A 27,644-nucleotide genomic window follows, 5' to 3' on the forward strand; every position below is an offset into this window, starting at 1 on the left:
GCAGTGAGAATGGCGGCCTGGCTTGCAGGGGTGTTTCTCGCCTGTCGGGTGCATGGAGGGGCCCATCCTCAGCCTGAAGGAAGGCAAGTCAGACGGCCTCGGTGCAGCGTCTCCACTTGGTCCACCCTCCCTTCCCCGAGTCGACCTGGCAGGCTTGGTAACACTCACTCCTCCAGTCACTTCTGGCTCAGTGCTCTCAAAAAAAAGAGAAAAAGGCCCAGGTAAAACCTGTCACCATGCGGTCCTTCAGCTGCATCGAGTCCCCGCGCGTCCTCATCCGTGTGCGTCCGTCCCAGCCGCAGTGCATCTCCCCTCGTGTACTTGAAGGCCCCCCGGCACCGTGCGCCCTCGTTGGACTTCCTGCAAGAGAGGGGCCAACCAGGCTGCGGGCCGGGTGCCCTGGCCCCCTCGCCCCACACCGTATCCACTGCAGCCCTTCACCATCTCGCTTCAAACATTTGTGTCGTGTGGCCATTTCGTCACCAGTTCGTGGGGATTGGAGCCGTGCACAGGGTGTGGTTTGGGAAAAGGCCATATTTACTAACAAGATATTTGTGTTGTTCGTGGAGGCTTTCCCATCCTCAGGGCGGCATTCAGCCTGTGAGGAGCTGCGGGGGCAGAAGATGGGTGCAGAGGAAGAAGGGCAGGTAAGGCGTTGGACACCTCTGCCTCTGGGAGAACGGCACACAGTCCAGGGAATGACACGGGGTCTTGTTGCGCTACCCTGAACAGTAGAAAGATGGAAACACCCAGGAAGGGTGGGTGGATGGGGCTCTGAACGTCTTCTTTTCAGGTTTGGGGTGATCGTTCCCTCTTGGACTGTGGCATGGACTCCACATGCTGCACCAAACCGGCAGGACTTCGGTTCTGTGGCTTTCTCACTTTGCAGGCTGAGAGGAGGAATTTGGAAGGTCCCTTATTTGTAAACCTATCGTATCAGTGATGTTGACATGTGTGCTTGACACCTGGCAGGTGACATGGAAAACAAGGCTGACATTTGCTTCGGTGCCTTGGTGCTGCATGGATCTGATCTCTGCAATTAGACTCCTCGGTCGTGATGTTGGAGAATTCCTTTTTCACTACAAAATAAACACCTCTAATGTCGATTTAGGTTCAACATGCCAGGAAAAGGAGCAAATCTGTAAAAATCTTCCCTGAGGCTGGTTGACTCTCAGGATTAGAAAGGAGAGCAGCAGGTGTGAACAGCCTGCGCACGCATCCCTGTGTACTCGCCTAGCGCAGGTTGGTTAACTTGCGATTTTAGCCTTACTGGCTCGTTCTAAATTTACTTTTTCTGAACACGTTTTTCAGACTGAGTCTCTCGAAGCCTTCCACCCCCAGGGGGGCGAGGCCTGGCAAGGGGGGAGTTAGTGTTTTCTCAGTTTAGAATTCTTTTTGAAAACACCAGCTTGCCTGCGTGCAAACGCATCCGGGCTTTGGTTGAAGCAGGCTGAGTCCTTCCGCTTTACTTCTACATCGTTACTCAGGGCTTAACACCAACCAGAATAATTTTGTGCCCCTGCGCCTCCTTCGTCATCATTTGCGTGCGAGAATGTGCTAGACAGGGGTGCATGGATCCCAGGTGCCCAAGAAATCGCGACTGGGGAAAGAGGCCCAGAGTCACAAGGCAGTGGGACAGGCAACAGGAAGCATGGGAAAAGTTCCACAGAAACATGGAAGAAGGTCCCTGGGGCCTGGACAAGTCTGGGAGGACTTCCTGGGGAAGGGAGCATTTAACCCATGGTGAATTTCTCCCCCGACCACATGGCACACCAGAAGGAAGCATAAAACTGAGGCAATTGCTCCCACTTGGGCCCCACAAGGGGTTCTGCCTGTCTGCCCCTGTGCAGTAATTCTAATGCCTGCCAAAGGGTGGGGCCTGAGTCGGATGCAGCGAAAAAACACAGGCACAGTCTGCACCCATCTGAGGTCCCGCCCCAAGCCCGCCTGCCTTTAGGACACCAAGAGGGCCCTGGGGCAAAGGGACACGGGTGTCTGCTTTCCGATAGGCCTCAATTTCATGTTCTGTCTCTTCATGCTAATACATGTTGAGGCATTCACCCGCTTTGTGAGGATTAAATGAGACATTACTTCTGGAAACACCTGGCACAGGCTATGTGCAGGAAAGATCTCAAGGCCATTCCCTTGACCAGACCCACACGTACATGTGCCTTAATCTGTCCCCTGAGCAGACCCTGAGACTTGGTGTGGGGAGAGTACTAGGGAGGGTGTTGTAGGGGGCAGAGGGTGGGAGTGGGCTGAGGGTGCTGGCAAAGCCTCCATCAGAGCAGCGGAGGCCAGACCCTGGCCCTGGAGGCAGCGTGGCCATGCTTATGCGGACGTCCCTGGAACCCAGAGTAGGCTGGGGGCTGCGAGATGACAGCTCTGGCTGAAGGCTCGCGGCTCCAATCACTCAGCTCCTGGACCTGTCTCTCTGAATTGGATTTTTTCTCTTGGGACCTCCTCTCTGAGCAGCTGTCCCAGCCTGATCTTTGGACAGCAGTCCTCTGACCCACATAGCAGAGCTGTATTTACATGCTTGGGGTTCCTCACCTAGCAGGTGAGTAAAGGGATCCTTGCATACTGGCCCAGAATTACCTCTCACCAGAGAGGTGCATTCCAGCTTCTCATTACCTCTCAGCGTTGGCTTCTCACCCATGGAACAGGGATGGAACCCACACAAGCAGACTTGTTGAGAGTCTTAGAAATGAGACCTACACAACTCTGAGGCTGCACCTGGCACATAGTAGGTATTCAACAAATCCGGAGAGGGTTTTTACCATGGATTTAATTTTGCAGTTCACTCTCTCCAAATTTCTGTATATGATAATATCAACTGCAGATTGATATTACTCTATTTATCAATATCAATCAATTCCATTCAGGGTAGGTTTTCTAGCTGGAAAGAAACTTTGGTTTCATGCAACAAACTGAAGTTACTGAAAAGGATAAAATATTTGGTAATGTGGCATTAATTTTCACTTGAGCCAATAGTATCTAGTATTTCATTCTATCTTCCTGCTTTGCCAATTGCTGCTGCTGCTAATAATAATAATAGCACTAGTATTGAATACTTACTATATTGCTCTAAGCATGTTATTCATTCATCCAACAAATTTTTATTGATCACGTACCATGTCTAGTCACTGTTTAGATATTAGGAACAGAGCACTAAATCAAAGCAAACCTTTTACAGCAGAGAGAGAAAATAAGCACGCAGACATATACAAAAGAAGGATGTTAAGGTGAACCACATGAACTTGTCGCTTTTGTAGTTGAAAATCATCAAATATCAGCCATTTCATGTCGCTGGGCATAATAATTTCAGAGAGTGGTGAGAGCGTGTGGGGTCTTCTCTCGGGATCCCTGGGAGGCGGGTTGTGTGCATTTTGGAGATGAGGGCGCTGAGGATCAGAAAGTTTACAAAAACTGTCTAAGATCACAGAGCCAGGAAGTGGCAAACTTGAGATTGGAGCCAGAGCAAGTCGGAATCTAGAATCAAGAGTGTCCTATTGCTGCTCGATCAAGAGGGTTGCATCCTTCAGGAAGCCACAAGTGCTGGCAAACACCAGACACGCTGGGCAGGGGGGCACACTTGGAAGATGGAAATTCGATGTTAATTATAAAACTCCTTTCCTGACCACAGTGACATGATGGCCTTGAGCAGGGCACAAAGAAAATGAGGCACTTGCAGTCCAGTTGGGATGCATGGGCCAAATATACATAAGGAAAAGGGTCAGTTGGGGGGCAGAGTGGGCTCTGCAAAGACTGTGCTACACCCATTCTACTTGCTTTATTCATCCTGGGAATGTTTGTCCTGTGCTTCAGCAACACTTCATTGAATTTCACTAAATAATGGAAAGAAATATAATAAAAGTGTCTTTAAAAACTTTTCATATGAAAAGTTGTAGAAAGGATGAGGCCCTTGCCACCTTAACTAGCTCAAAGTGAGTAGGGTGGGTTAGAACAGGGAGAGGGGGAGTGGGAAGGGGGTGACTGGGGGGGTGAGAGGATAGATGAGATGAGGAAGGGTGGGCTGGGTGAGGGGCTGCGAAATGGGAAAGGCTGCGTCGGAGTGGGGTGAGACGGGGTGGGCTGGGTAAGGTGGAGGGGGCTGGGTGGAAAGGACGAGGTGCCATCTTTCTGTCCCAGAGGTTCCGGGCGAGTCGTATTCCTTTTCTCGCCCTGACCATTGTAATAAACCAGTCTGATTCTTGTCTTTTTCCCAAACTGGAAAATACAGGCATTATTCTACTTCCTTGTTTCTCCTTTCATTTCAAACACTGGTTAACACTTTGTCAGGATGACCCCATCATCATAATTTTCTGGCAAGCTGGTTATGGAGATCAGGTGCAAGTTATGTAGCTGTCTCTCCCAGTGAGGGCATAGTGCCCAAGGGCGTGAAAACTTCCAACCATGGGACCTGTTCTTATGAACCTGGGTGGAGATATCTTTCTACTGACAGTCTGCTGGCTGGGAGTGTCAAGGTCAACTGGGCATGCATGCACAGGCTGCTCAGGGCTTGGCATGGGCTTGGACCTCCAGTTGACTGTACAGATGAGCCAGGATCTCACAGGATGTGTGGCTAGGAAGGGCAAGTGGCTAGGATAAGTTCATTGAAATGTTGTCATTGAAATACAGAGAAAGGGGTTAGATACAGTGTCTAAGAGTTTAAGCTGAGCAAGTCGAGGACTTTGCAGAGCCTCATGTGCAAAGCCTCAAGATTTATTTGTTTGTTTGTTTATTTGGTTATTTACTTACTTCTTTAGCAGCTGGCTGTGTCTCCTGGTGAAACCTTTGGTTGGTAAAGACATGTCGCTCTTTACATGAAGGCAGAGGAAACAAGAAACTTGTCAGTTACCATGATGCCCTGCCATGGAGATTCTGCTGCACTGGGTTGGGGCGAGGCCTTGGGTGAACCCCAAGGTGGCCTGCTAATATCACTGGATGACGGCAATAGGAACAGAAGGTCTTTGTCTCTTCTCTACCGTATTACACCACATGGAAAGGAATTCTCACCTAACCTGGGCTCCACTGTGCTATGGATTTCTTGAAGAATCCAGCAGGCTGGGCATAGAGGGGCCACACAGATATGTTCTGACCTGGGGCAGGGTCCCCAAAGATTTAACACACACACACATATCATCTCATTTTCTAGAACAGTGGTTCTCAAACTTGGACATAAATCAAAATCACCTGGAGACCTTGTTACAACAGATGGCTGGGCCCCACCCCCCGAGTTTTTGATTCAGTAGGACTAGGGTGGGACTTTCTGTCAGGTTTTCAGGGGGTGCTGATGCTGCCAGATCAGGTACCACACTTTGAGAAGCAATGTTCCAGAGTTCTATTTTTAACTTCTGAACCATTTGCAACTACCATCTATGAAGCCACAGTTTTGAAAATAGGTCCATTTATTATTTTTTTCAAGTGATCCCACTCATCCAAAAATTTTAAAAATGGAGAGCGTACATGGCTTGGTGGCTTAGAATGGTTTAAATAGAATCCATAAGATGAATATGTGGCGTTCATTCCATACTCTCCTTAAGGACCATCTGGTGTGATGTATATTTATAATCCTCATGCCAGAAGCACATTTGTGTAAGAATGTACCCCTCTGATTGCTCCTTTTCTGACTCTTTCTCTGAGTTCACTTACCCCAAATATATCTTTCCATAAGGAACCCTTTGCCCTTGCCAAGGGCAGCTAGTGTTGCAGGTTCTGGAGTCAGATTATCTGGACTTCTACTAGGCTGAACAACATTCCAGCTGTGTGATCTTGTGCAAAGAACTTAAGTTCTCTGTGTCTCACTTTCCCCATCTTTAAAATGGGAATCATAATGGTACCTTCTTCACTGGGTTGAGAAGAAATTGTGTTAATATCTGAAAAGCACTTAACATGCTGTCTAGTACATAGAAGGGCTCAAGGCATGTTAACTAATACTGATATTTTCATTTTTATTATATCCTCTCCTTGTTGGTAATCTCATTGCTTTAAATGCCACTTCTAGGTATATAAGCCACAAATCTGTATCTGTACCTCTGGATCTTCTCTTAAGTCCAGCCCTGTATTTTTAGCAGCTGACTGGACCTGTGTCTTCTTGCAGATGCTCGGTCAGTTGCCAAGTCCTAAGCAACCTATCTCTGCCTCTCTGTTCTGTTTACATCCCTCCATTCTCACCTCTATTACCATAGTTAGGTCCAGCTCATGTCTCCTTGAATGCTTGTCATAACTACAACCCACACATTCTCCCGAAGTAGAAACCAGGGAGTCAGTCTTATATCATCTTTCCTCCCTGTTCAATTACCAATGCTGTTGATTCTCCCTTGGAAGCCTCCTGAATAATTTCTCTCCTTTCTTCTAGTCTCTCTCTCCTTCAATTCTCTTTCTACTTGCTAATCCTGAATGTGCCTGAAACATATTACTTCCTGTTAAGTTTCATTGTTTTAGCCACTACCTGCAGAATACAATGAAAAAAATTTTAACTTGTTATTCAATGTTCTATTTCACCTGCCCCAGCATAACTTTCCAAATATATTTCTTATAACTCCCCATTATGCTTCCTTTGCACAACCACACTGACCTACACACTGCCCCATTCTCCTGGTCCACTGTCACACCTCAAGGGCAATATTCAGCCACAAGGAGTATTTGCTTTTGCCCTGAGCTATAAGACCACTTTGCCTGAATTGCTCTACAGGCTTTTACCTTCTTGCACATTGTATTAGACTTTTAAAGACACAGGCCATATTTCATCTACTCTAAAATACCATCTCCTATACAAAACACTTCATTTTTTTATAACCACTAAAAAAAAAAAGAAAGCACTGCCTATTAAAATATGACACAATGCTTTCACATCACTTAGATTCAATTTACATATATTGAAAAAGCTACTTTGGAATTTTGCGGACACAGATTTATATCATTATAATACTTCTACGTTTGTTAGAAGGAAAATATAAGTAATATGAGAAAGGTATTCCTAAAAATTTCTTCTAATTCAGAGTCTGAATATAGTGAATCTTCTTTTTTTTTGACTTAGAATCTTGCTATCTATGTTTTTTTCTAAGCTTTATTGTCCTTTAGGCTATTTCAAGAGCATTAGAAATCAATAAAATTGGAATCAGAAAAAGAATAGAAAAGATATTTGAACCTGAAAAGTGTTTTTTAAAAAGCACTAAAATTGATAAACTACTACGTAGACTGGTCAAGGAAAGAGAGAGAAAATTCAGATTACAAGTAACAGCAAGGACACATTACTACAAATACTACAGACACTGCTAGAATAAGAAGGGAATATTATCAACAATTTTATATCAACAAATTGAATAACATAGATAAAATAGACAAATTCCCTTAAAGGTACAACTACCAAAGTGGCTTAAAGAAAAAATAGATAATAGGTCTGTATCTATTAAAGAAATTAAATTCATAGTAAAAACAACAAACAGGGAACTTCCCTGGTAGGCCAGTGGTTAAGACTCTGCACTTCCAGTGCAGGCGGCATGGGTTCGATCCCTGGTCGAGGAACTAAAATCCCACATGCCATGCGATGCGGCCAAAAAATAAAAATAAATTAAAAAACAAAACAAAACAACAAACAAACCTTCCCACAGTTTGCTAAACTCACTTATTAGTTCTAGTAGCTTTTATGTAGAGTCTTCAGGAGTTTCTATACAGATGATTATGTCATCTACAAATAAAGGCAGTTTTATTTCTTCCTATCTAATTTGTATGGCTTTTACTTTTCTTTTTTTCTTGTCTTACTGCACAGACTAAGATCTCTAGTATAATGTTAAATGAGTTGTGAAAGTATACATTCCTGCCTTGTTCCTGATATTAGAGGGAAAGTATTTAGTTTTCCACCATTAACTGTAATATGGGCTGTAGGGTTCTTGTGGATGTCTTGTTATCAGATTAAGGAAGTTTCCTTCTACTGGTAGTGTGCTGAGAGTTTTTATCATGAATGTGTGTTGAATTTTATCAAAGGCTTTTCTGCATCTATTGAGATTTTCATATATTTTTTCTTTCTTAGTCTGCTGATATGGGTAATTACATTGATTGATTTTTTTAATGTTGAACCAACCTCTCAAGCCATGGATAACCCCTCCAGTGTACGATGTATTATTATCTTTTTGATATATTGCTAGATTCAATTTGCTACTATGTAGTCAGGATTTTGTATGTAAGTTCACAAGTTGTTTTGTTTTTGTTTTTGTTTTATAATGCCTTTGTCTGATTTTGGTATCAGGGTAATGTTGGCCTCAAAAACTGAACTGGGAATTGTTCCCTCTTATTTTCTGGAAGAGACTGTGAAAAATTAGTGTTATTTCTTCTTTAAATGTTTGGTAGAATTCACCAGTGGAACCATGTGCCCCTAGAGTTTTCTCTGTGAAAGGTTTGTTTGTTAGTTGTTTTGTTTTTTTAAAAAAATTATTTATTTATTTTTATTTTTTGGCTGTGTCATGCCCATTTCTGTGAGAAATGCTATTGGAATTTTGATAAGGATTGCACTGAATCTGTATATTGCTGTATATGGTATGGATATTTTAGCAGTATTAATTCTGTCAATCCATGAGCATGGAATATCTTTCCATTTATTTGTGCCTTCTTCAATTTCTTTCATCAGTATCTTACAGTTTTCAGTGTACAGATCTTTCACCTTCTTGGTTAAATTTTATTCATAGTTGTTTTATTCTTTTTGATGCAATTGTAAATGGGATTGTTTTCTTAATTTCTTTCTGATAGTTCATTGTTAGTGTATAGAAACACAAATGATTTTTGTGTATTGATTTTGTTTCCTACAACTTTACTGAATTTGTTTATTAGTTCTAACAGTTTTTTTTGGTGGAGTCTTTAGGGTTTTCTGTACATAATATGTCATTTGCAAATAAAGACGGTCTTACTTCTTCCTTTCCAGTTTGGATGCCTTTCATATATTTTTCTTGCCTAATTGCTCCGGTTAGAACTTCCAGTACTATGTGGTATACAAGTGGCAAGAATGGGCATCCTTGTCTTGTTCCTGATCTTGGAGCAGCTTTCAGGCTTTCACCATTGAGTATGATGTTGGCTGTGGGTTTGTTACATACGTCCTTTATTATATTGAGGTATGTTCCCTCTATACACAGTTTGTTGAGAGTTTTTATCATGATTGGATATTGAATTTTGTCAAATGCTTTCTCTGCATCTACTGATATGATTGTTATAATTTTTACCATTCCTTTTGTTAATGTGGTGTATCACATTTATTGATTTGCAGATGTTGAACCATCCTTCCATCTCTGAAATAAATCCTACTGGATCATGGGGTATGCTTTAATGGTTGTTGAATTTAGTTTACTAATATTTTATTGAGGATTTTTGCATCTATGTTCATCAGGAATATTGGCCTATACTTTTGTAGAATTCACCAGTGAAGCCATCTGGTCCTGGGGTTTTCTGTGTTGGGAAGTTTTTGATGACTGATTCTATCTTACTAATGGTCTGTTCAACAAAATCTTTATACATGCAATAATATAGATAAATCTCAGAAACACTGTGCTGAGTGAAAGAAGCCAGACACAAAAGGCTGCATGCTATATGATTCCATTTATATGACATTCTGGAAAATGTAAAACTAGAGGCGGAGAGCAGATCACCAGTGGCCAAGGTCTGGAGGTCGGGGGGAGAGGATTGACCACAAAAAGGGCATGGGGAAACCTTTCAGGGATAATGGAAATATTCTATCTTTTGATTTTGTGGTGATTACATGACTGTACATGCTTTTCAAAACTCATAGAACTGAACATCTAAAAGAGTGAATTTTACCTTATATAAAATATCTCAAGAAACCTGTCTTTCCACTATTGTCTCTGAAATTTTTTTTCAAACTAATAATACTCATTCTGCAAATTGTGATGTGTATATGCAGGAAATGGTAACTACATAATGACGGCTGCCTGGCCCACAGAGGTTTCAGAAATGTTAAAATATGAAAAAAATGTGCCTCTTAGAATCAATTCATTGTGCTTCCTTCTCTTCCCTAGGGAAGAGAACCCACTAAACTTCTAAGACCTTTGATAGCATCATCAGAGACGGGCTTTTCCTTACACTTCACAGACTTTGATTAAATTATTGGGTCAGTTAATGCATTTTACATCAGAGGAGCTTCTTAGACCTGAACTAGAAGGTGGAGAATTTTGTGCCTTGGGAAACATAGGGAATGCACAGACAATAATCAGGCATAAAATTTTCATGAAATAACTCTATTCTGTGGATCAAGATGTATTCTTTTTTTTTCTGGGTATAAAAATGACACCAAGAAATTAATGTGTGCATATTGGTACAAAATTGGACTGTATAGAAGCAGTGTAACCTCCTACCCACAAACCCAGCACCACATTCCAACTTTCAGATGCACTCTTTTCACATTTTAACATCTCTGAAATCTGGATGCATCTATATTCAGTCGTATCTTAACCTCTTCCTGCCCAGTGGACTACAGTTGTATGTCTGCTGTTATTGCTGAGCACCTGACCATCTGATTGTTGTTCATGTCAGCTCAAGTAGACAACTTTGACTCTCAATGGTCAGTCCACCAACCATTTAAGGGAACATGAGTCTTCAGAGTTGGTCAAAATCCTTCCCCCAAGCCCTTTTGGAAAGGCCAAGGGTTAACTCTTGCATAATAGGCTTCAGTGGCTTGGAAGAAAATACCAAAATAGTCACAGAGTGTTCTTTTAAAAACTGCTGTCTCACCTACATTCTTGATGGCTCAGAGGATGATTTTACATAGAAATGCACAGATACGAACAACTGAATCAGAATGTGATTCAGAAGTGTTGAAACGACAATGCAAAGAGGTTGGAGGAACATTTTAGTCTATTTATTTCACTTACCTATTTCTTTTTACATATACAGAAGAGTGATATATATATATTATATATATATATAAATCTATGCATTAACAAGTCTAAAAAATTTCTCTGAAAGTATAAAAGAAAAGTTTTAAGTGATGAAGTATTGTGTCATAGTTTTTTCTTTAGTTGTGGGACATACAATATGCATTTTTTCTTTATTTCTGGGACATAAAATATGATCCATTTTGTAGTCAGTTGCGTCTTCAATTTGACTAAATGTAGCATTTCCTTCATATTTTCTATGCATTTTAAAACATTTATGTGATTTTAAACTAACAGAAAAGGTGTAAGAATAGGACAAAGGATTCCTGCAAATCTCTATTTTTTTTTCTGAACCATTTCAGAGTAAGTTGGATATATTGTGCTTCTTAGCCCTTAACTATGTAAGAGTGTCTTTCCTAAGGACAATGACATTTTCTTACATATCCAGAGCACAATGATCAAATCTGGAACTATAACACTGATAGAACACTATTATTGAATCTACAGCCCATCTCCACATTTCATCAGTTCTCCCAGTAATGTCCTCCATAGCTGTTTTTGTCCAGTCCAGGATTCCATCCAGGCTCGCACATGGCATTTAGTTGTTGTGTCTCTTTGGAGTCCTTTAATCTGGAACAGTTCCCCAGCCTTTCTTTGTCTTTCTTGACATTGACATTTATTAAGAGTACAAGTCAGTTATTTTGTAGAATTTCCGTCACTTTTAATTTTCCTGTTGCTTTCCCATGATTCATTTCAGGTTATGTATTTCTGGCAGTAAACAATAGAAATTGTTGTGTCCTTCTCAGTGCATGACATTAGGAGGTACACGGTGTCACTTTGTCTCCATATTGATGACGTCATCTTTGATGAGTTAAGATGGGGTATTTTTCATATACATTGTTCATATAATAGTGTTCAGACTGTATATAAAAGTTTATGTTCATCTTTCCTCCTTTAGAAGCATAAACATTTCTCATCATTAAAAGCTTTCAGTATTTATTGTTTATTATTTAAAAAGAATAAAGTCTAAAATGTCTGAATGCAGTGGGGACTGAGCCAAGTTATCTTGAAAGTTGGGTTTGAGTTTCGTTAATGAGCTCTCAGGGAGGCATTCTCACAGCCCACAAAGGCGACAGGCTGTCCCTAGAAGAGACATAGGCCCTGGGGCAGCACATAGTAGGTGCTCAATCAATGTTTTTTGAAATCTTAAAGTTTCATGAATCTAGGGAAATGACTAAAAATGAAGCATCAGAAAAAGCAAATTGCTAATAGTGGCAGCCCAGAAGATGTGATTAATACGACAAACTCTGAGTGGAAAAAATGATATTAAATTTCTCCTTCCTTTTGGCCCCCTGGGCCTTTTCTATGAAAATTAGTGCAGCTATATCTGCTGAGCAAAATGGAAGGCACTTGTTTTAGAAGACCTGGCTTCCTTTGTTGGAATATAATATTGTGGGATAGTGTCCTTTCTCTTCATATTTTAATTTTCTACTTATAACCTGGAAAAATGAAGACTTGTTGGATAATTTCCAGATTAGCAACTTATAACTCCTTTTGAAGTAAAGCCTTTAAGCACTGGAAAGTAAATTCAATTAGCTAATCTGTAATTTAGTTTAATGTACTTTAATACCTAAAATATCAGAGAGAGAGACATATTGTTGAATGGTGAGTCTGATCCTGCCTGCTCTGGGGGACATGGTTTGTGGCTGGTGTTCTTTTAAAAGAATGAACTCCTTCTCTTCATCCTGCCTGCTGGTACCTGGCCTGGCTGGTATCCTTGCTCTGCGGCATCCGCCTCAGGACCCAGGGTCTCTGCAGCGCCCCCTCTGCTGGAACTTGTAACTCTGCCTGTCGCCTGGGCTGGGAGCACCTGTACCAGAAGTCTCCCCTTGCAGGGCTGGGGCGACTGGCTCCCAGATGCATCATGCAGTTTCTTCCACACTCTTGTGAGGCCCTGGTTACTCCTTGTTATGCTCTCTTCTATTTTAACAAAAAAATCCTCACTTCCTCAGGCCCTGAGTTTAGCAGCACCAGCCTCGCATAGGTGGCTGCTGGACCCCTTGTCCACCTCCACTCTGTCCAGAAGCCAGGACCCCTCTTCCTGGGGAGGGCAGCCGGCGGCAGATCCTGGGGTTCTGGTTTTCAGACCCTTCGAGGAGCATCTGAAGTACCAGCAAATGCTCCCTGCTGCCTGTGACCATCAGAGGCCCAGCCTGTCCTCACTCCTGTTCCTCCTTGACCTGTTGAGACCTGCAGGACAGGCAGGTGACGGTGAAGGCGGGGTCAGGCCATCCCTGCAGCCTGCACAGCGGGCGCTCCCTGAGTGTGCACTGGGAGAGTGGGGGCACCCACTTCAGCGATTTTCACACCAAGCCTGCCTTCCTTGGACATCTTTCTCTCGTGTAAAGAGCACACCCATGGGCTCCTCCTGGGAAAACACACACACACACACACACACACACCCCTGGCACTGCTGGTGGCCTGGGGAGTGGGAGTCCCGGCCCTGCGGTCCCATATGGGAAACAAAAAATAGGCTCTACGCCAGGGTTTCTCAGCCTCGACATCATTGACATTTGGGGCCAGATCATGCTTTGCTGTGGGGACTGTTCTGTGCATTTCAGGATGTTTAGAAGCCCCTCTGAGCTCTACCTACTAGATACCCCCTTCCTCAACATTGCAACGGCTCAAACTGTCTTCAGACTTTGCCCAGTGTCCCCTGGATTAAAACTGCTGCTTTACACTAACCTCCACACCTTAAAACTAAATTTGAGTTCATCATAAAAGTCATACGTACACACCCACCAGAGAAATTTTAGAAAGCAAAGAACACAAAAAAGGAAGGGAAAGTTTTCCCTTAATCTTTCACAATTTTGCAATCACACTTTATGCAAAGTTTTGTGCCTTCATTTTTTTCTTAAATGTAATATTAAGTAATCAGGTTCATATTATTACTTTAATTTTATGTTATGTGCATATATTATCTCCAGGTCACTCCCTCCAGTCTATTCACTGGGTCTTAATGGAAATTAACTCAGCCCTTCACATCTGGTGGGAGCCAAGTCTGAGCACAGACCTCACTTGGGGGTGGATGGGGGCTGGCTTACAGTCTCCACTTGGCTCCTTGAATCCAGGACACAAGCAAGTCATGATGTCCCTGTTCTTGGGAAATTGAGAATCATCTCATGCCCAGTTATTAGCTGGTAACATTTTGTATGTTTGACAAAATTCTTGTTTTCATCTGAATACAAATTTCTCATCCATCCGTATTCAACATTAGTGCGTGTCGTAGAGTAGGCCCTGATCCTCTGAAATGTATGTGACTAAATATATGTTATTCATTATTTCTTATCTGTGGTTTGTTTACCTCTGAGGTAGTACTTTCTGACATGTGGGCAGACGCCCACAAAGCCTTTTAATAGCTGCAGAGCACAGGATGTGCTGAAGGATGTCCCACGAGAAGCATGGTATCATTTAGGTTTGAAAGGGCCTTAGCTCAATTATTTATAGACTCAGGCAGGAATTCTGTCATTCTGGGCATAAAAATGTATTAAAAAATGATGATACACTTGACAGGAAATACTGAAGGTTTAATTATACCCAAAATGAAGGACAAGATTAAAATCCATGAATCTCAGTCAGTCACCTATGACCCAGTGGGTCAGCCTGTAGGTGGGAGACACACTACACTTTTATGCCAGGCTGCTGCCAGGGTGCTTGTGGTTGTACACAGGCCCTTGGTGTCTGGCTCTGACAGCAATGATTGTTGTTGTTGTTGTTTTTATTTTGGCTAAACATAAAATTTACCATTTTAACCATTTAACCGTTTTTAACTGTACAGCTAAGCTTAGTGGCGTTAAGTACATTCACGTTGTTGTGCAGCCATCACCATCATCCATCTCTAGGACTTTTTCATCTTCCCAAACTAGAATTCTGTCCCCATTAGATAATCATTTCCCATTCTTTGCTCCCCTCAGCCCCTGGCAACCTCCATTCTACTTTATGTCTCTGTGAATTTGACTCCTCTAGGGACCTCATATAGGAGGAATCATACAGTATTTATCTTTCTATAACTGGCTGATTTCACTTAGCAGAATGTCCTTAAAATTCATCCATGTGGCATGTGTCAATTTCCTCCTTTTTTAAGGCCAGATAATATTCCACTGTATGTATATTCCACATTTGGTTTATCCATTCATCTGGTCAGTGGACACGGGTTGCTACCACCTTTTGGCTATTGTGAATAGTGCTGCTATGAACATGGGTGTACAAATACCCAAGTCCCTGCTTTTTTGGAGATTATATATATATATATATATATATAATTTTTTTGGATATATACCCAGAAGTGGAATTGCTGGATCATATGGTCAGTCTATGTTTAATTTTTTGAGGGACCTTCAAACCAATTCCCACAGCAGCAGCAGCATTTTACGTTCCTGCCAGCAATGCACAAATGTTCCAGTTTCTCCACGTCCTTGCCAACACTTACTATTTTAGGCTTACTTTAAAATTTTATTTTAGTAATAGTCATCCTGATAGGTATGACATGGCATCTCATTGTGGCTTCAACAGGAATGATCATTTATACTTGTATAGTGTTTTGCTTTTTTATTTCAAATTCCTTTCGCATGTGAGTTTACATTTGATCCCCTCATAGGTGATGGGTGTTCGTTGTGACTCTAATGCCAGGTGCCCCAGTCTGAATTCGTCCAATTTCTTCCAGCATCCAGGGCTTATGCTACAAACTAGATCCACTCCCCACAGCCACCTCCCAGCTGTGTGACCTCGGACAGGCCACTTAACCTCTCTGGTCTTAGGTTTTTCATCTGTAAAATGGGAATCATAATGATTCCTACCATATTAAAATATTAATATGCTCAAAATCATAGGGCCAGACGCTTAGGAAACACTCCAAAAATGTTAGTTGGGGCTATTATTATTACTTTTACAATCTTCCTACCTTGGCAATAACATCACCCCGTCACCAGCCTCAGAGTCAGTGTCTTCAAATTGTGTGCGCTCTTCTTGAAAATGCTTCTCGGGTTCCCACCTTCCTTCCGTCCCACCTCAGCTCTTCCCAGGATTCTTCACCACAGAGACTCACTTTCACATTAGACCCCTAAGTATTTGCCCAGCAACACTTCCTCCTCCAGTTTCTCCTTAAAAAAGATCATGTTCCTGTTCCAAAACTATTTTCATCCCCTTTTTCTCTAGCTTCAAAAGCTACATTGGGTTCTAATGACAGAGCAGAATACATTCCAATCATGCTGGCTGGTTTTCCTTTTGACTTTTCATTCTTGTTGTGTGTTTAACAATGAATTTGTTGAGGTATAACATACCTCCAGTAGAGTGCACAAATATTCAGTGTAAAACTCATTGGAATTTTACACATGCACACGCTGAATAGCTGACACCCAGATCAAGACTTAGAACATTCCCAGACCCCAGATTGCCCTCTGTGCCTTCCCAAGCTGGTAAAACCCCACCCTGTCCTTGAACTTCTCATAAATGGGGGGATATAGGCTGTCCTTGTGCCCGCCTTTTTCCTTTCCCTCATCATATTCTCTTTGACCTTAATTCCTGCTGTTGTCTGTTCTTTTCTACTGATGAGTGGTACCCAGGTAGTGTGATACCACACAGCTGCTATGCATATTCTTGTGCGTGTCTTCCAGGGAACGTGTGCATCATTCCTCTGGGATATGTACCTTAGTGTGCAGTGGTGGTCAAAGTGTAGGCTATGTTTCTTATTTTATTAAAAAACTTTTTTTGTGACTGTAAATGTTCCCCTTGATTCATTGAGGTCTGACTTACATAAATAAAATCCACCCATTTTAAGTGTACAGTTTGATTAATGTCGGCAATTGTATAGTCATTTAATTACCACCACAAAGAAGATACAGAACATTTTTATCTCCCCTTCCAAATTCCCTTATGCTTTTTGTAGTCAATAGCCATCCCCAGGTCTGCCCCAGGCAACCATAGTACTTTCTGGGCCTATAATATTGCCTTTTCTAGAATTTCACATAAATAGATTCATACCAAATGAGGTCTTCTGCGTCTGCCTTCTTTCATTCAGCACAATGCTTTGAGGGCCCCCATGTTATTGTGTGTCATTGCTGGTAGGGATGCAAAATGGCACAACACTTTGGAAAACAGTTGGACAGTTTTTTTAATAAGTTAATATAAATTTACCATACAACCCAGCAAAACATATGTCCACAGTAGGTCAATGTTCATAGCATTATAATTCATAATAGACCCAAGCTAGAAACAACCCAACCATCAATCAACCAGTGAACAAATAAAGAAATTCTGGTATGTACCTGCTATAAATACCACTCAGTGATAAAAAAGAATGAATTACTGATGCATGTGACCACAGGGACTAATTTCTTGTTCTATTAAACTTTTTTTCTTTTAAAAATTTAATTAAAACAATAGATGCTTATTGTAACATGTCAAATAGTATAGAAGTACAGAAAGAAAAGATAAAGTTTCTCTCTGTTCCAATCACACCTACTTGAGGTAAGGTAACACGTAACCACATTTTTTTGCATTCGCACACTACACACACACAGATGCACCACATATCACACACCACACACATATAGCACACACATACACACAAACACACACACAGGAACTCCCCATCTTTTTGTTAAAAACGGATTGGTACCACACTCATTTCTCCACAATTTGCCTTCCTCAGGAACAGATCAGTAGATTTGGGTCTAAATCATTTTTTTATAGTTGCAAGTCATTATGGCTACATGACAATTTAGTCAACTCCTCCCATTTTTGTTGTTTTGCTGGACAAAGCCGCGCTGCAAGGTCACACGGGTCTCTGTCCTTTGCACTGGGGATCTGATTTCCATAGGATTCTTCAATGTGGGGCTGCTACAGGGTCGCTTCTCAAGTTCACACCATCTCAAGCAATTTATGAACGCAGTCCTTTCTTCACAAATCTGTAGCACGGGGTCTTAATGTTGTTAATTTACCAGTTTTATGGTTAAAACAAAGTTGCTCTTGTTTTCCTTTGAGGTTTTTGTGTTCCAGAAATGTGGCATCTTCTCACACATATTTGCTGGCTGGTTTCATTTCCTTTTTAATGAATCACTTTTATATCACTTGCCCATTTTTCTATTGGGTTCTTTTTCATTTTCTTATCAATTTTGGGGAGCTTTTTGCACATTTTATATGTGCTGGAAATATTTTGCAACACAATATCTCCCTCACTGTGAGATTATACTAATGATTTTTTAATATTTCATTTTACTTTTTATATTTGGGTCTTTTTTTCACCTGTAATAAGATACAGGTGCCCAAACTGGAATCTCCCACTGAGTTGAAATTCCACCTTATCATCTACTAAATTCCCTTATCTCTTTGGCTCTGTTTCTGGGCCCTATTTCAGTCCACTGATGGAGTTTTCTTCCGTGTACCAATAACCTACGGTTCTGATCTTTGTGGTGATGGTGTCATATTTCTGATCTTGTAGGAGGTGTTGCCCCTTGCTAGGCTTTCTTTTTGTTTAAAAACATTTCTTCACAATTTTTGAATTTTCTTATGCAGTCTAGCATCATACTGCTCAGTGCAGAAAGATCTCATTAGGATTACAATTATAATCAAATTAATTTATTGCTTTGGAGAGAATTTACATTTAATACTAGTATGTCTTTATATCTGGGGACGTTTATTCAGATCTTGTTGTGCCCTGTGGTAACGTTTTAGCTTGTCTTCATGCAGGCCGTGCCCCACGTGTTACACTCCATCCTGTGTCTTGCACAGTTTTGGCCTCGGTGTGCATGGGGCTCCCCACCCTTCACCCCACCATTGCCCTTTCTATGTGCTCACTGCTGTTGGAAGGAAAAGAGTCTTTCTTGTTTGTCTCTACATTACCAAACCTTCATAGTACTTCCCAGTAGTTTTTTTCCTTATGCCTCTTCAACAACACAATTTCTCCCAGCGTTCATGACACCACCCTTGTGCTTACTTGCCTGTATCCTTGGTTCCCGTTCAAGGTTCTGCTCCTGGGTATCCTCTGTGCTCTGTAGCTGCCTTCCGGGCCCAACCTCCCTTCTCTTCATTTCTGTGTCTTTGCTTGCCCTCCCCTTTCCTGCACTGGGCTTGGCACTCTTCTCAACAGAGAGCCTGCCAAAACCCCCGGGGGGGTCAGCCTGTGCCCAGAGGGCCAAGGATTTCCCTGCTCTGACCCTGCACTTGGAGGCCCGTGGTCTTTCCTTTCTCTGAGGCCATGTCACATAGTGTGGGGCTGGATGTGGTCCTTCCTCCTCCTCACGTCGTGCATTTGGTTTCCCTTCTCATGTCAGTTCTGAGCCCGCCCTGTGCGGACGGCTCTTCTTGTCCGTCCCCGCTGCCCACAGGGTCTGGCTGCTCTGCACACGCTCAAGCCCCATGAGGGAGGGGCTGACCCAGGGCCCACCCCCCCCCCCACAGTGCCAGTGCTGGCCTCGTGGTCTCGGCTGGCCTGCTGGCCTCCCCAGCAGAGGGAAATGGACAGGGCATGGATGTCTGCCCCCCGTGTCTTGTCGTCTAAGTGAGATGCTGCATCTGAAGGCCCTCTCCTGACCCGGCTCGCCAATGCTGGGCGCCCATCCGTCGTGTGTGCTCGTGGGATTCCGCGTGGACCCGACGATGTGCTTGGGTGGCTTTGGAAGGCAGCTCAGGAGGGTTGAGCATCCTCCAGAGAGACGGGGTCTTGGGGCCCTGGAGCCGTGCCCAGTGTCACCGAGCGGCGCTGCACACCCAGCGGTGCTGCCCCTGGTGGCTGTGCACTGTGACAACGGGGCAAGGTCACAACCCACGGCCGGATGTCCCGGCCCGTCAGGGCTCGCCCCTGCTTCCTGTGTGACCGTGGGGAGCCAGCTTCTTCGCTCACGGGAGCTGATGGCAGGATGGCCCCTGGGTCACTGGGTGCATCTGATGAGTTAAGGTGGCCAGGGCCTCCCCACCACAGCCCCTAAGGGGACTCAGGGCTGGGAAAGGCCCGGCTGTGGAGCCTCGAGGATCTAATTCAGATTTTGCCTCTTCTAATACGACGTGATTCTGGGAAGAATTAAGTACCTTCTCTGAGCTTAATTCCTTTTATCTTAGTTTATTTTTCCCAAAGGGGAAGGATGGTGCCTACATCTCAGGGGCGGCAGCTGAGGGAGATGAGGGGCGTGAAGGCACACAGCAGAGGCTAGCTCCCTCACTCTTGGGGTGCTGACTTAGCACGGCGTGTGTGTGTGTGTGTGTGTGTGTGCGCGTGTGTGTGTGCGTGCAAGCCCCCTTCCTACAGCTTAGAGTCCTCATTTGCAGGGAGCCTGAACACCCACCCTCCAGGTCCCAGACCCCCAGTCCCCTCTCGCTCTGCCCCTTAAATTGAGAATTACCTCCACACAGCAACTGCGCAAGTATATTTCTTTGAAAGTTTATTCCTAATGTTTCCCTCAGGCCCCTGTCTTGTGCCCTCTTGTCCTTTCTCCTCCACAAATTCAACCAGAGCGACTTTTTGTTTTCACATCTACATAGAAACAGGCAAATACGGACAGAAAGCCAGACAAGAGGACTAAGAAGGGAGCTCTCTCCAAATAGAGCAGCCTATGATGAACGGAGCTTGTTGAATGATCAGAGGAGGGAAATAGAGCTTGTCTAGATAAAAACCACCATGAGGCCGTGCCTCCCCCAGGAAGGGGTGGGATTAACACCGTTTACACCTGAGGACGGATAAAACCAGCATGTTTTCTCTTGCCTTGCAGATGTACTCTCTCACTGAAAGGCACTTTCTGAGGATCCGCGGAGGGGGGCCCCATGCCCCTCAAGCACCCCTCGCCACCTCTGCGGCCCACGGGGCGGGTGGGGCGGGTGCTGACTCCCGCGCTCCGAACTCTCCAACCCTCCGCCAGCCGTCCCGCTCGTGTCCCTCCTGCGGCTCCTCCCCTGCCCCCTGCCCTGCACTTCCCCACCTCTTTGGCGGCCTCTCCGTCCTTTGCCACGGGGCCCGGCCATCGTCCTTTTGACTGATTGCCTTGTAGCTCTTGCCTGATATTAAACATATTTCTGAGAAAAACAACCCATTGTGTCTACGGAGCATTTATTTCTAGGAATTTGTACTTCGGCTTCCTGAATTCCATGCTGCTCGTCTTCTAGAGTTAAATAATAATCTGTCGTTGTCTTATTATTAATAAAATGGTGACGGGGAGGACATTTTGGGACCAGTGAAGTAGACCTCCGAAAGAGGTGGGCGTGGAGCGTGGGTGGGGGGAGTCACCTGGCTCTCCCTCCCCTCCCCTGCCTCCCCAGGGCTCCTCCCCCGCCTGCGACCCTCAGCAGCTGCCCCGAAAGGGGGAGCTCACTAAGAGCGGAGGGGAGGAGCTGCCTGACTGAGACGGCGTCCTGAGTTGCTGTGAGGCTGGCATGAGCGCCCCGCTCCCCAGTGCACCTTGATACCGGGAGCCACAGGGCGAAGCGCCAGGGTGGGCAGGAGGCAGAGGACAGGAGAGAGGAAGTTTAGGCCAGAGCCTTTACTGGGGTTTCCATGGGAAAGGCAAGGCAGGGCAGGGTGGACAGCTCAGGATGGCTAGTTCGGGCAACTCCTGCGGGCTCTGAGCTAGAGGGCTGGTCGCAGTTGCCTGGCACCTGGTCCTGAGCTGAGTAAGGCAGAAGAATGTTGCCTCTGGAGGTGCAGGGGCCAAGAGAGGAGGCCTGGCCCTGCACTGGTTAATCTGCATGTCATAGGTGATCCGACTGGGCCCTTTGCTGTCTCTAAGACTTGACTAACCCCAGAGGGGTGGTGTCTCCCCAGCTAGAAAAGTTCTCGAAGATGTCAAAATGTCATGATATACAGAAAATAATGACAGAGGACGTGCCTGTGTGTGACACAGGGCTGTTAACAGGGCTGCATTCGAGATCCTCCTGTTGGCTGAGCCTATTTTTAGCTGCCTCCCCCAAGACCTGCATCCATCCACCCGCAGGATCCTAAAAGGAAAGATCTCATTGGGAAATGGGTTCTCAGTCCGCAGTGCGGTAGAGAGCACAGCACGGGAGCAGGCATGGCCCAGGTGTCTGAGCTGCCTGGCCAAAGGGGCACCCACAGTGATGTAGCTGCCATTTTACAAAGAAGAGTGAACACAGAGGACGGAGACCAGGTGTTTGTTTGGTCCAGGTTTAGGCGGTTCAGTCAAGACTAGAGCCACAGAGAGACTTGGTGATGGAGGCCTGCCCTGACCTTCGGGGGATGTGATGGGAAATCCTGGACCTAGGCTTCTCCCAGGGAGGATAGGAACAGGCCCCTTCCTGCCTCCTGCCGCCTCGCAGACACCCACACAGCATCGACACTTATAATTAGTGTGCATTTCCTGGAGTTTTTATATGCATGGGATCATGCAGCACATACTCTTTTTTGTCTGATCTCCTTCATGCCACATAATTTTGTTCAGGCTCGTTGATGTGTGTGTGTCCCTGCTCTTTTTCACTCCCAGCACAGTTTCACTTGAGCCCTCTGAATGTGGTTTGCTTATCCACTCAAGGTAGATTTTGTACATATGGCACCTGGTTTCTGGTTCCCACGGTTCCCGTCTTGCACACCACTTCTGGTGGGTTAAAATTGGCGTTGAGGATTTCCAAGGCCTTACGTGGTTCTGTGATTGTTAGGACTCTTAAGATTCTGAGTCCTGGTTGTGGGTGACCTTGCTGAGGAACAAGCGGATGGGCTCTCCCTAGGTCCAGAGAGAGACTGGAGTTCAGAAAACGTGCCATCTCCGTGGACCTCCCATGTGGCCTGTTCTTAAAGCTGTGGGTTCACTTCCTGGGCTCTGAGCAGGCTTAGGTGCTTGCTGGCTGTGTGATCTCAGGCACGTTGCTTAACTACTCTGTGGCTCCATCTCCTCGACTATAAAACCAGCATCAATGCTCCTACTTTGCAAGGATGTGTGAGGATTAAATGAGGCCATCCCTTGAAAGCACATAGAACAGAGCCTGGCAAATGTCAGGTCCCCTTGTGTTTTTGGTATGTGTATCCAAAGGGTCAGAGACTTTGGGGTCAGGTTTGCTTGCTTCTCCTGTATTTCCGCTTTGCTATTAGGAAGCAGATTTCAGCAGAGTTGGGCTCTTTAAAGCTTGTGGTAGTTGATCTCAGAAGATGCATCTCTCCAAAAAGCTGGCAGTAAAGACAGATATATGCAAGGTTTCCAAGGTCTGTGGATTCCACGCTGCTTTGGGCAGCCCCTTTCAGCCCCTTCGTGGCTGGCGCTCTGAAGGCAAGTGGCACCATCTTGCCTGGAGCACAGTGCGGTTGGGTGGACCCATCCCGATTATCTGAGAACTTGGCTTTTTATAAAATTGCACCTGCCATAAATAGCAGTTATGAGGTGTAACTTTCTTTTTGATTGGCTTATCAGCATCTTGAAGCAGCTGAATTGGGAGTAGGGAACTTTTTCTAACCCAATGGTTAGAATTTTAAAAGGGAAAAGAAAATTCATTGAAAGTGTTCATAAGAATGAAGCAAGTCCCTGATCTCTCAAACAAAGATGTCTGTGACACCACCTGTGACCTTGAGCGAACTTTAGTTATTTAAACCATTAGGAATATTAGCTTCAGTATTGTCTCGGGAGGGCTTTATTCTTTGGTTCTACATTTTAAGCAATCCTAAGGGTTTATCTTTCATTTTGTGAAATATTGTACAGCAAGGTTAAGGAATCTCTTTTCTAGTTTCCTATTGGGCTTTTTTTCAAAAAGAGAAATTATAGGGTACTGTTTTTTTTGCATCTGTTTAATAATCATCAGTCAGTAGTTATTGACACCTACTATGTATGTGTGCCTGGGGCAAATCACAAACATTGGTAATGTTGGGATAAAAATGGCAGGGGTGACTCTGTAAAATTATGACAATTAGGGAACTTGCTTTGGTATCGCACTGATTTTTCAAGTGGTACACAGATTTCAAAATTCATGGCTCTACTTATGCTTGCAACATACCTATTGTTGGAAGATTTAAGTGGTTTCAACCTGTTCTGGTGAAATTACTTTTGACAAATTAAGGTTGAGGTATTTTTGATGCCTAAAATTGTGTTTAACTCTGTATGATGCTTTAGGTTGTAGGTGCTGGGAAGTTTCGATTCATTTGTGTGGACGAAGCTGGGAAGAAGCCATTTGCTCTAAGTGCCCCTCTTAGCACTCAGGGCCCCTGCATGCCCTTTCACCCTGGCTGGCAGCCTCCTGGCCCCATCCTTGCTGTGTGCTGGCTCTCATACATTGCCTGTCTCATGGCTTCACGATGGAGATAATCGGCTGCTTTCATGCGTCCTTGGGGAGGGAGAGAGGCTGTCCCCACGGTGAGAGTGAGTTGTCTATGGCCCTACCCTCAGCTCTACTCTCCATGATCAGACAGGTCTGTGAGTTTTCTTCTCCAAATGGGCCCCTCTTCATTGTCATTTTCACCACAGAAGTCTGGGCTGGTCCCCCTGCCTGCTGTTTCTCAGCCCTTTCTGTGTCTTGCACACTGCTGCTAGGTTAATGTGCATTCAATCCTGTTTCTATCATATCAGCTCTATTTAAAAGGCCTCTGCTGTTTATCACCCCTCAGCGCATCCCTGGATGCTTCTTGGACCTGAGTCTGAATTCTAAATTCCTCTGCCTCTTTTTGCCATCCTTCTGCAAATCTGACTCAGTCTGCCATTTCCCGGCACAGCCACTGCCCCTCACACTTCCATCGGGTCACACTCCTCTGGTCCCAGTTCCAATCTGTACTTTCTCCAGAGATCTTCTACCGCCCCTGGTTTCCAGCTCCTTTAGTGATGAGGCTTCTCTGTGGACTGGGTGTACATGCCCTCTCGTTTCTCTGAAAGACAGAATTGCCCTCTAGTAGTTAATAGTGCCCGTGCTGTGGCTACTTTTTTCTCTAGGCTATTCCCTGAGTTGTTAGTCTCCTCTGCTGCCCTGTAGGTTTCTTGAGAACACAGAATGTCTTGCCTTCTCCACGGTGGTCAGGGCTGTGATGGGTTTGGTGTGGGCGTGGCACAGGAGGATCAAGGACAGTTCCTGGGTGGGGGTGAGGGCAGCTCTCTAGAGGACCATGGTCCCGTTTTCCGCCATGGGAAGACCAAGGTAGGAATGCTTTTGGTGGGGACAGTCAAGGCTTTGTTTGAAAGATTAAGTCTGAGGAGACTTTAGACAATGAGCTGGAGATATCAATTGGATGTGGTAATTGTCTATAAAATCTTGGTACCAACATCCTGGGAGATGAAGACAAATGAGGCTGGAGATAAAGACAAATGAGGCCTTTGGAGCTAGAGACAATAAGATACCTTAGAACAGGAGCGGATGGAGGTAACCGCAGAGTAAAATTAGACTCTGTCTTTGTTTAGCTGAGATCCAAGTCAAGGCATGGCTCCAGCAGTCCTGAAGGGCTATGGTGTGGGACCACCCAGGCAGGGTTTGGGAAGACAAGATGGGTGTGGGAATCTATTTTGCTGTTATTTGTCCAACACTCACCTGGAAAGTATAATGAATGAGGTTGGGAATTACAGAGAGGATTTCTTTGGCTAGAGTCCTGTGTCCTGTGATCCCTACCCTGATAATGTGGGGGGGGCCAGGTGGTTCCCCCTTGCTTCAGATAGAGTGAGGGGCTTTCAGCAGATGACACTGACTTTGGCATGTGTCACCCAGAGCCTGGGGAGCCCATTGGACCACACCACTGAGACCTGAAGCAGGACTGAGTGTGTTTGGGGAGAAACTACCTCCCACTGATGGAAGGTGCAGGAGGCACCTTAATGGGGCCATGAACCCACTGGACCCACCCTGGAAAGCTTACTGCTAAAGATTGGGGCCGTGTCAGCGGCAAGAGGCTGGACCTGCCCCATGGGTGTTGGTGCCAGGAGGGGGAAGGTGTGTGGGCGGATGAAAAACAGACACTGTCCATTTCACAGCACGGGCACCCTAACATTCCCGGGGTTGGGGGAGGAGCCTTAAAGAAACAAGGAAAGTGGCTGTGGGAGGAGAGTCAGCTGCAAACCTCAGCCCTGGCCAGAGGGCCCAGCCGGGACTGTCAGTGTCACTCAGTGCTCCCTGACTTCTTCATAGGCACCCCCAGACCACCATCCCAGCCAAGGGGTCAGAAACTGCAGCCAAAAGGTTGGGAGGCACCTCCTTCTTTGGCCACTGGGAGGTTTTGGGCCCCAGACAGTGCTAAGGGAAGGAGGAGAGCTCTAACTTTAAATGATGTTCTGGGTTTTTATTATTAGGCTGGGACTGAGAATTTATACCTCTAAAAATAGGAAAATGGAGTAAGCTGTAAGTTATTGAGGATATCTTCTTCTCTGGAAGTGAGTGGACTAGCTACGGGGCATGCCCGGGGCTTCGTCCGGGGCCAGGGAGGAGCTGGCCCCGAGTGGATTTAGGCAGAAGACGTTGGGGCAGTAAACTCGTTCTCAGATTGTACCATCCACTCATGCAGGTCACACAGAGGACAGAGAGGAGGTGGGTGGAACGGCTCCTTGGGGCTCTCCGTGATTTAGAGGTAGAGTCACGGAGAAGGCGAGAAACTGACCAGGAGCACCCAGGATGGTGGAGGACGTCAGAGGACTGTGGGATCAAGAAGTCAAGGAAAAGAAGTGTGTCAAGGAAGTGAGGACAGCAGATTGCCTGTCGATTTGGTGCCAGGGAGGGTGTTGGCGACTTTGCAGAACAGTTAGTAGGAACAAGAGTGGCCTGGGGGGGAGCTGAGGAGAAAAGGGAGGTGAGAGTGGAGAGGGCACCATCAACAACGCTGTTGACGGTGCATTTTATGGAGGTACCATAATTTATTGAACTGGCCCCTGATAGATATTGATTGTTTCCTATCATTCTATTAAAACATTGCTGCAATCAATAGTGTGTATGTGAGTCTTCTGGCCTTTTCTGAGAGTATTTAGAGGATGCATTCCCAGAAGTAGAACTGCTGGATGAAAGGGTTTTGTTAGGGATATGACCAATCTGCCCCCACGGAGGCTGCACCAAGCTACATTCTCAGTGATGTGGGATACTTTACCTACCAGTTCTTATCAAGCTTAAATCTTCAGCTGTGAAAATTGACTTTTAGTATAGGCTTTAATTTGTATTCTTATTATGAGTAAAGCTGAGAATCTTTTCATATTTTCAAGTGCCATTTATCTCCTGTGTGAACTCTTTGTTCATATCTTTCACTCATTTTCTATTGGGTTTTTGATGTTTTCCTTATTGACTTATATTAGGACAATTATCTCTTTGGCTGTGAAATGTTACCATTTGTTTTTCTTGTGCATAAAGTTTTATTTTTATGGTATTGTGACAATATTTTCTTTTATGGTTTCTGTATCATTCTAAGATTCAGAGATTAAAAATGTCTTCCCAATTTTCTTTTAGTACTTTTATGGTTTCATCACAAATTAAATTTGCAATCCATCTAGGATTTATTTGCATGTAAGGCATAAGATAGGAACTCAACTTACTTTTTCCTGGATAGTTGCCCAGGCACTCAAATGCCACTCACTGGGTAACTCTTTCCCCCCTACTGACACGCATTACAGCATTAATCCTGTAGGGAAGGAAAAAAACTTCTGTGCTCTGCCCTCCTATGTTCTTTGGCTGGGACCCTGCAAACTATACTAACAGAAGACAGATTAACAAGAGAAAAACAAACTTGATTAAAGCATGAAGTGCACATGCTCGCAGTGAAATTCAGTGATGAGTAACTCAAAGAAGTGGTTAGAACTTGGGCTTATATCTTAATTGAAGATGAAAAATCTG

At 44.5% G+C, this 27,644-nt stretch overlaps 2 protein-coding genes across 2 annotated transcripts in view; both read left to right on the forward strand.

Annotated features, from left to right (window-relative positions):
• SHC3 (SHC adaptor protein 3) overlaps window positions 1-27,644 on the forward strand; it is a 160,383-nt gene that overhangs the window by 54,747 nt on the left and 77,992 nt on the right.
• Window positions 126-21,169, forward strand: LOC309665136 (uncharacterized protein). The gene is made up of 2 exons (XM_082471367.1): window positions 126-647; window positions 20,642-21,169. Exons 1-2 carry the CDS (start codon window positions 237-239, stop codon window positions 20,900-20,902), a joined length of 672 nt encoding a protein of 223 aa, XP_082327493.1. The 5' UTR covers window positions 126-236; the 3' UTR covers window positions 20,903-21,169.

This window comes from Balaenoptera physalus, assembly GCF_965194825.1.
Source record: "Balaenoptera physalus genome assembly, chromosome: 7".
In the NCBI taxonomy this organism is placed as follows: domain Eukaryota; kingdom Metazoa; phylum Chordata; class Mammalia; order Artiodactyla; family Balaenopteridae; genus Balaenoptera; species Balaenoptera physalus.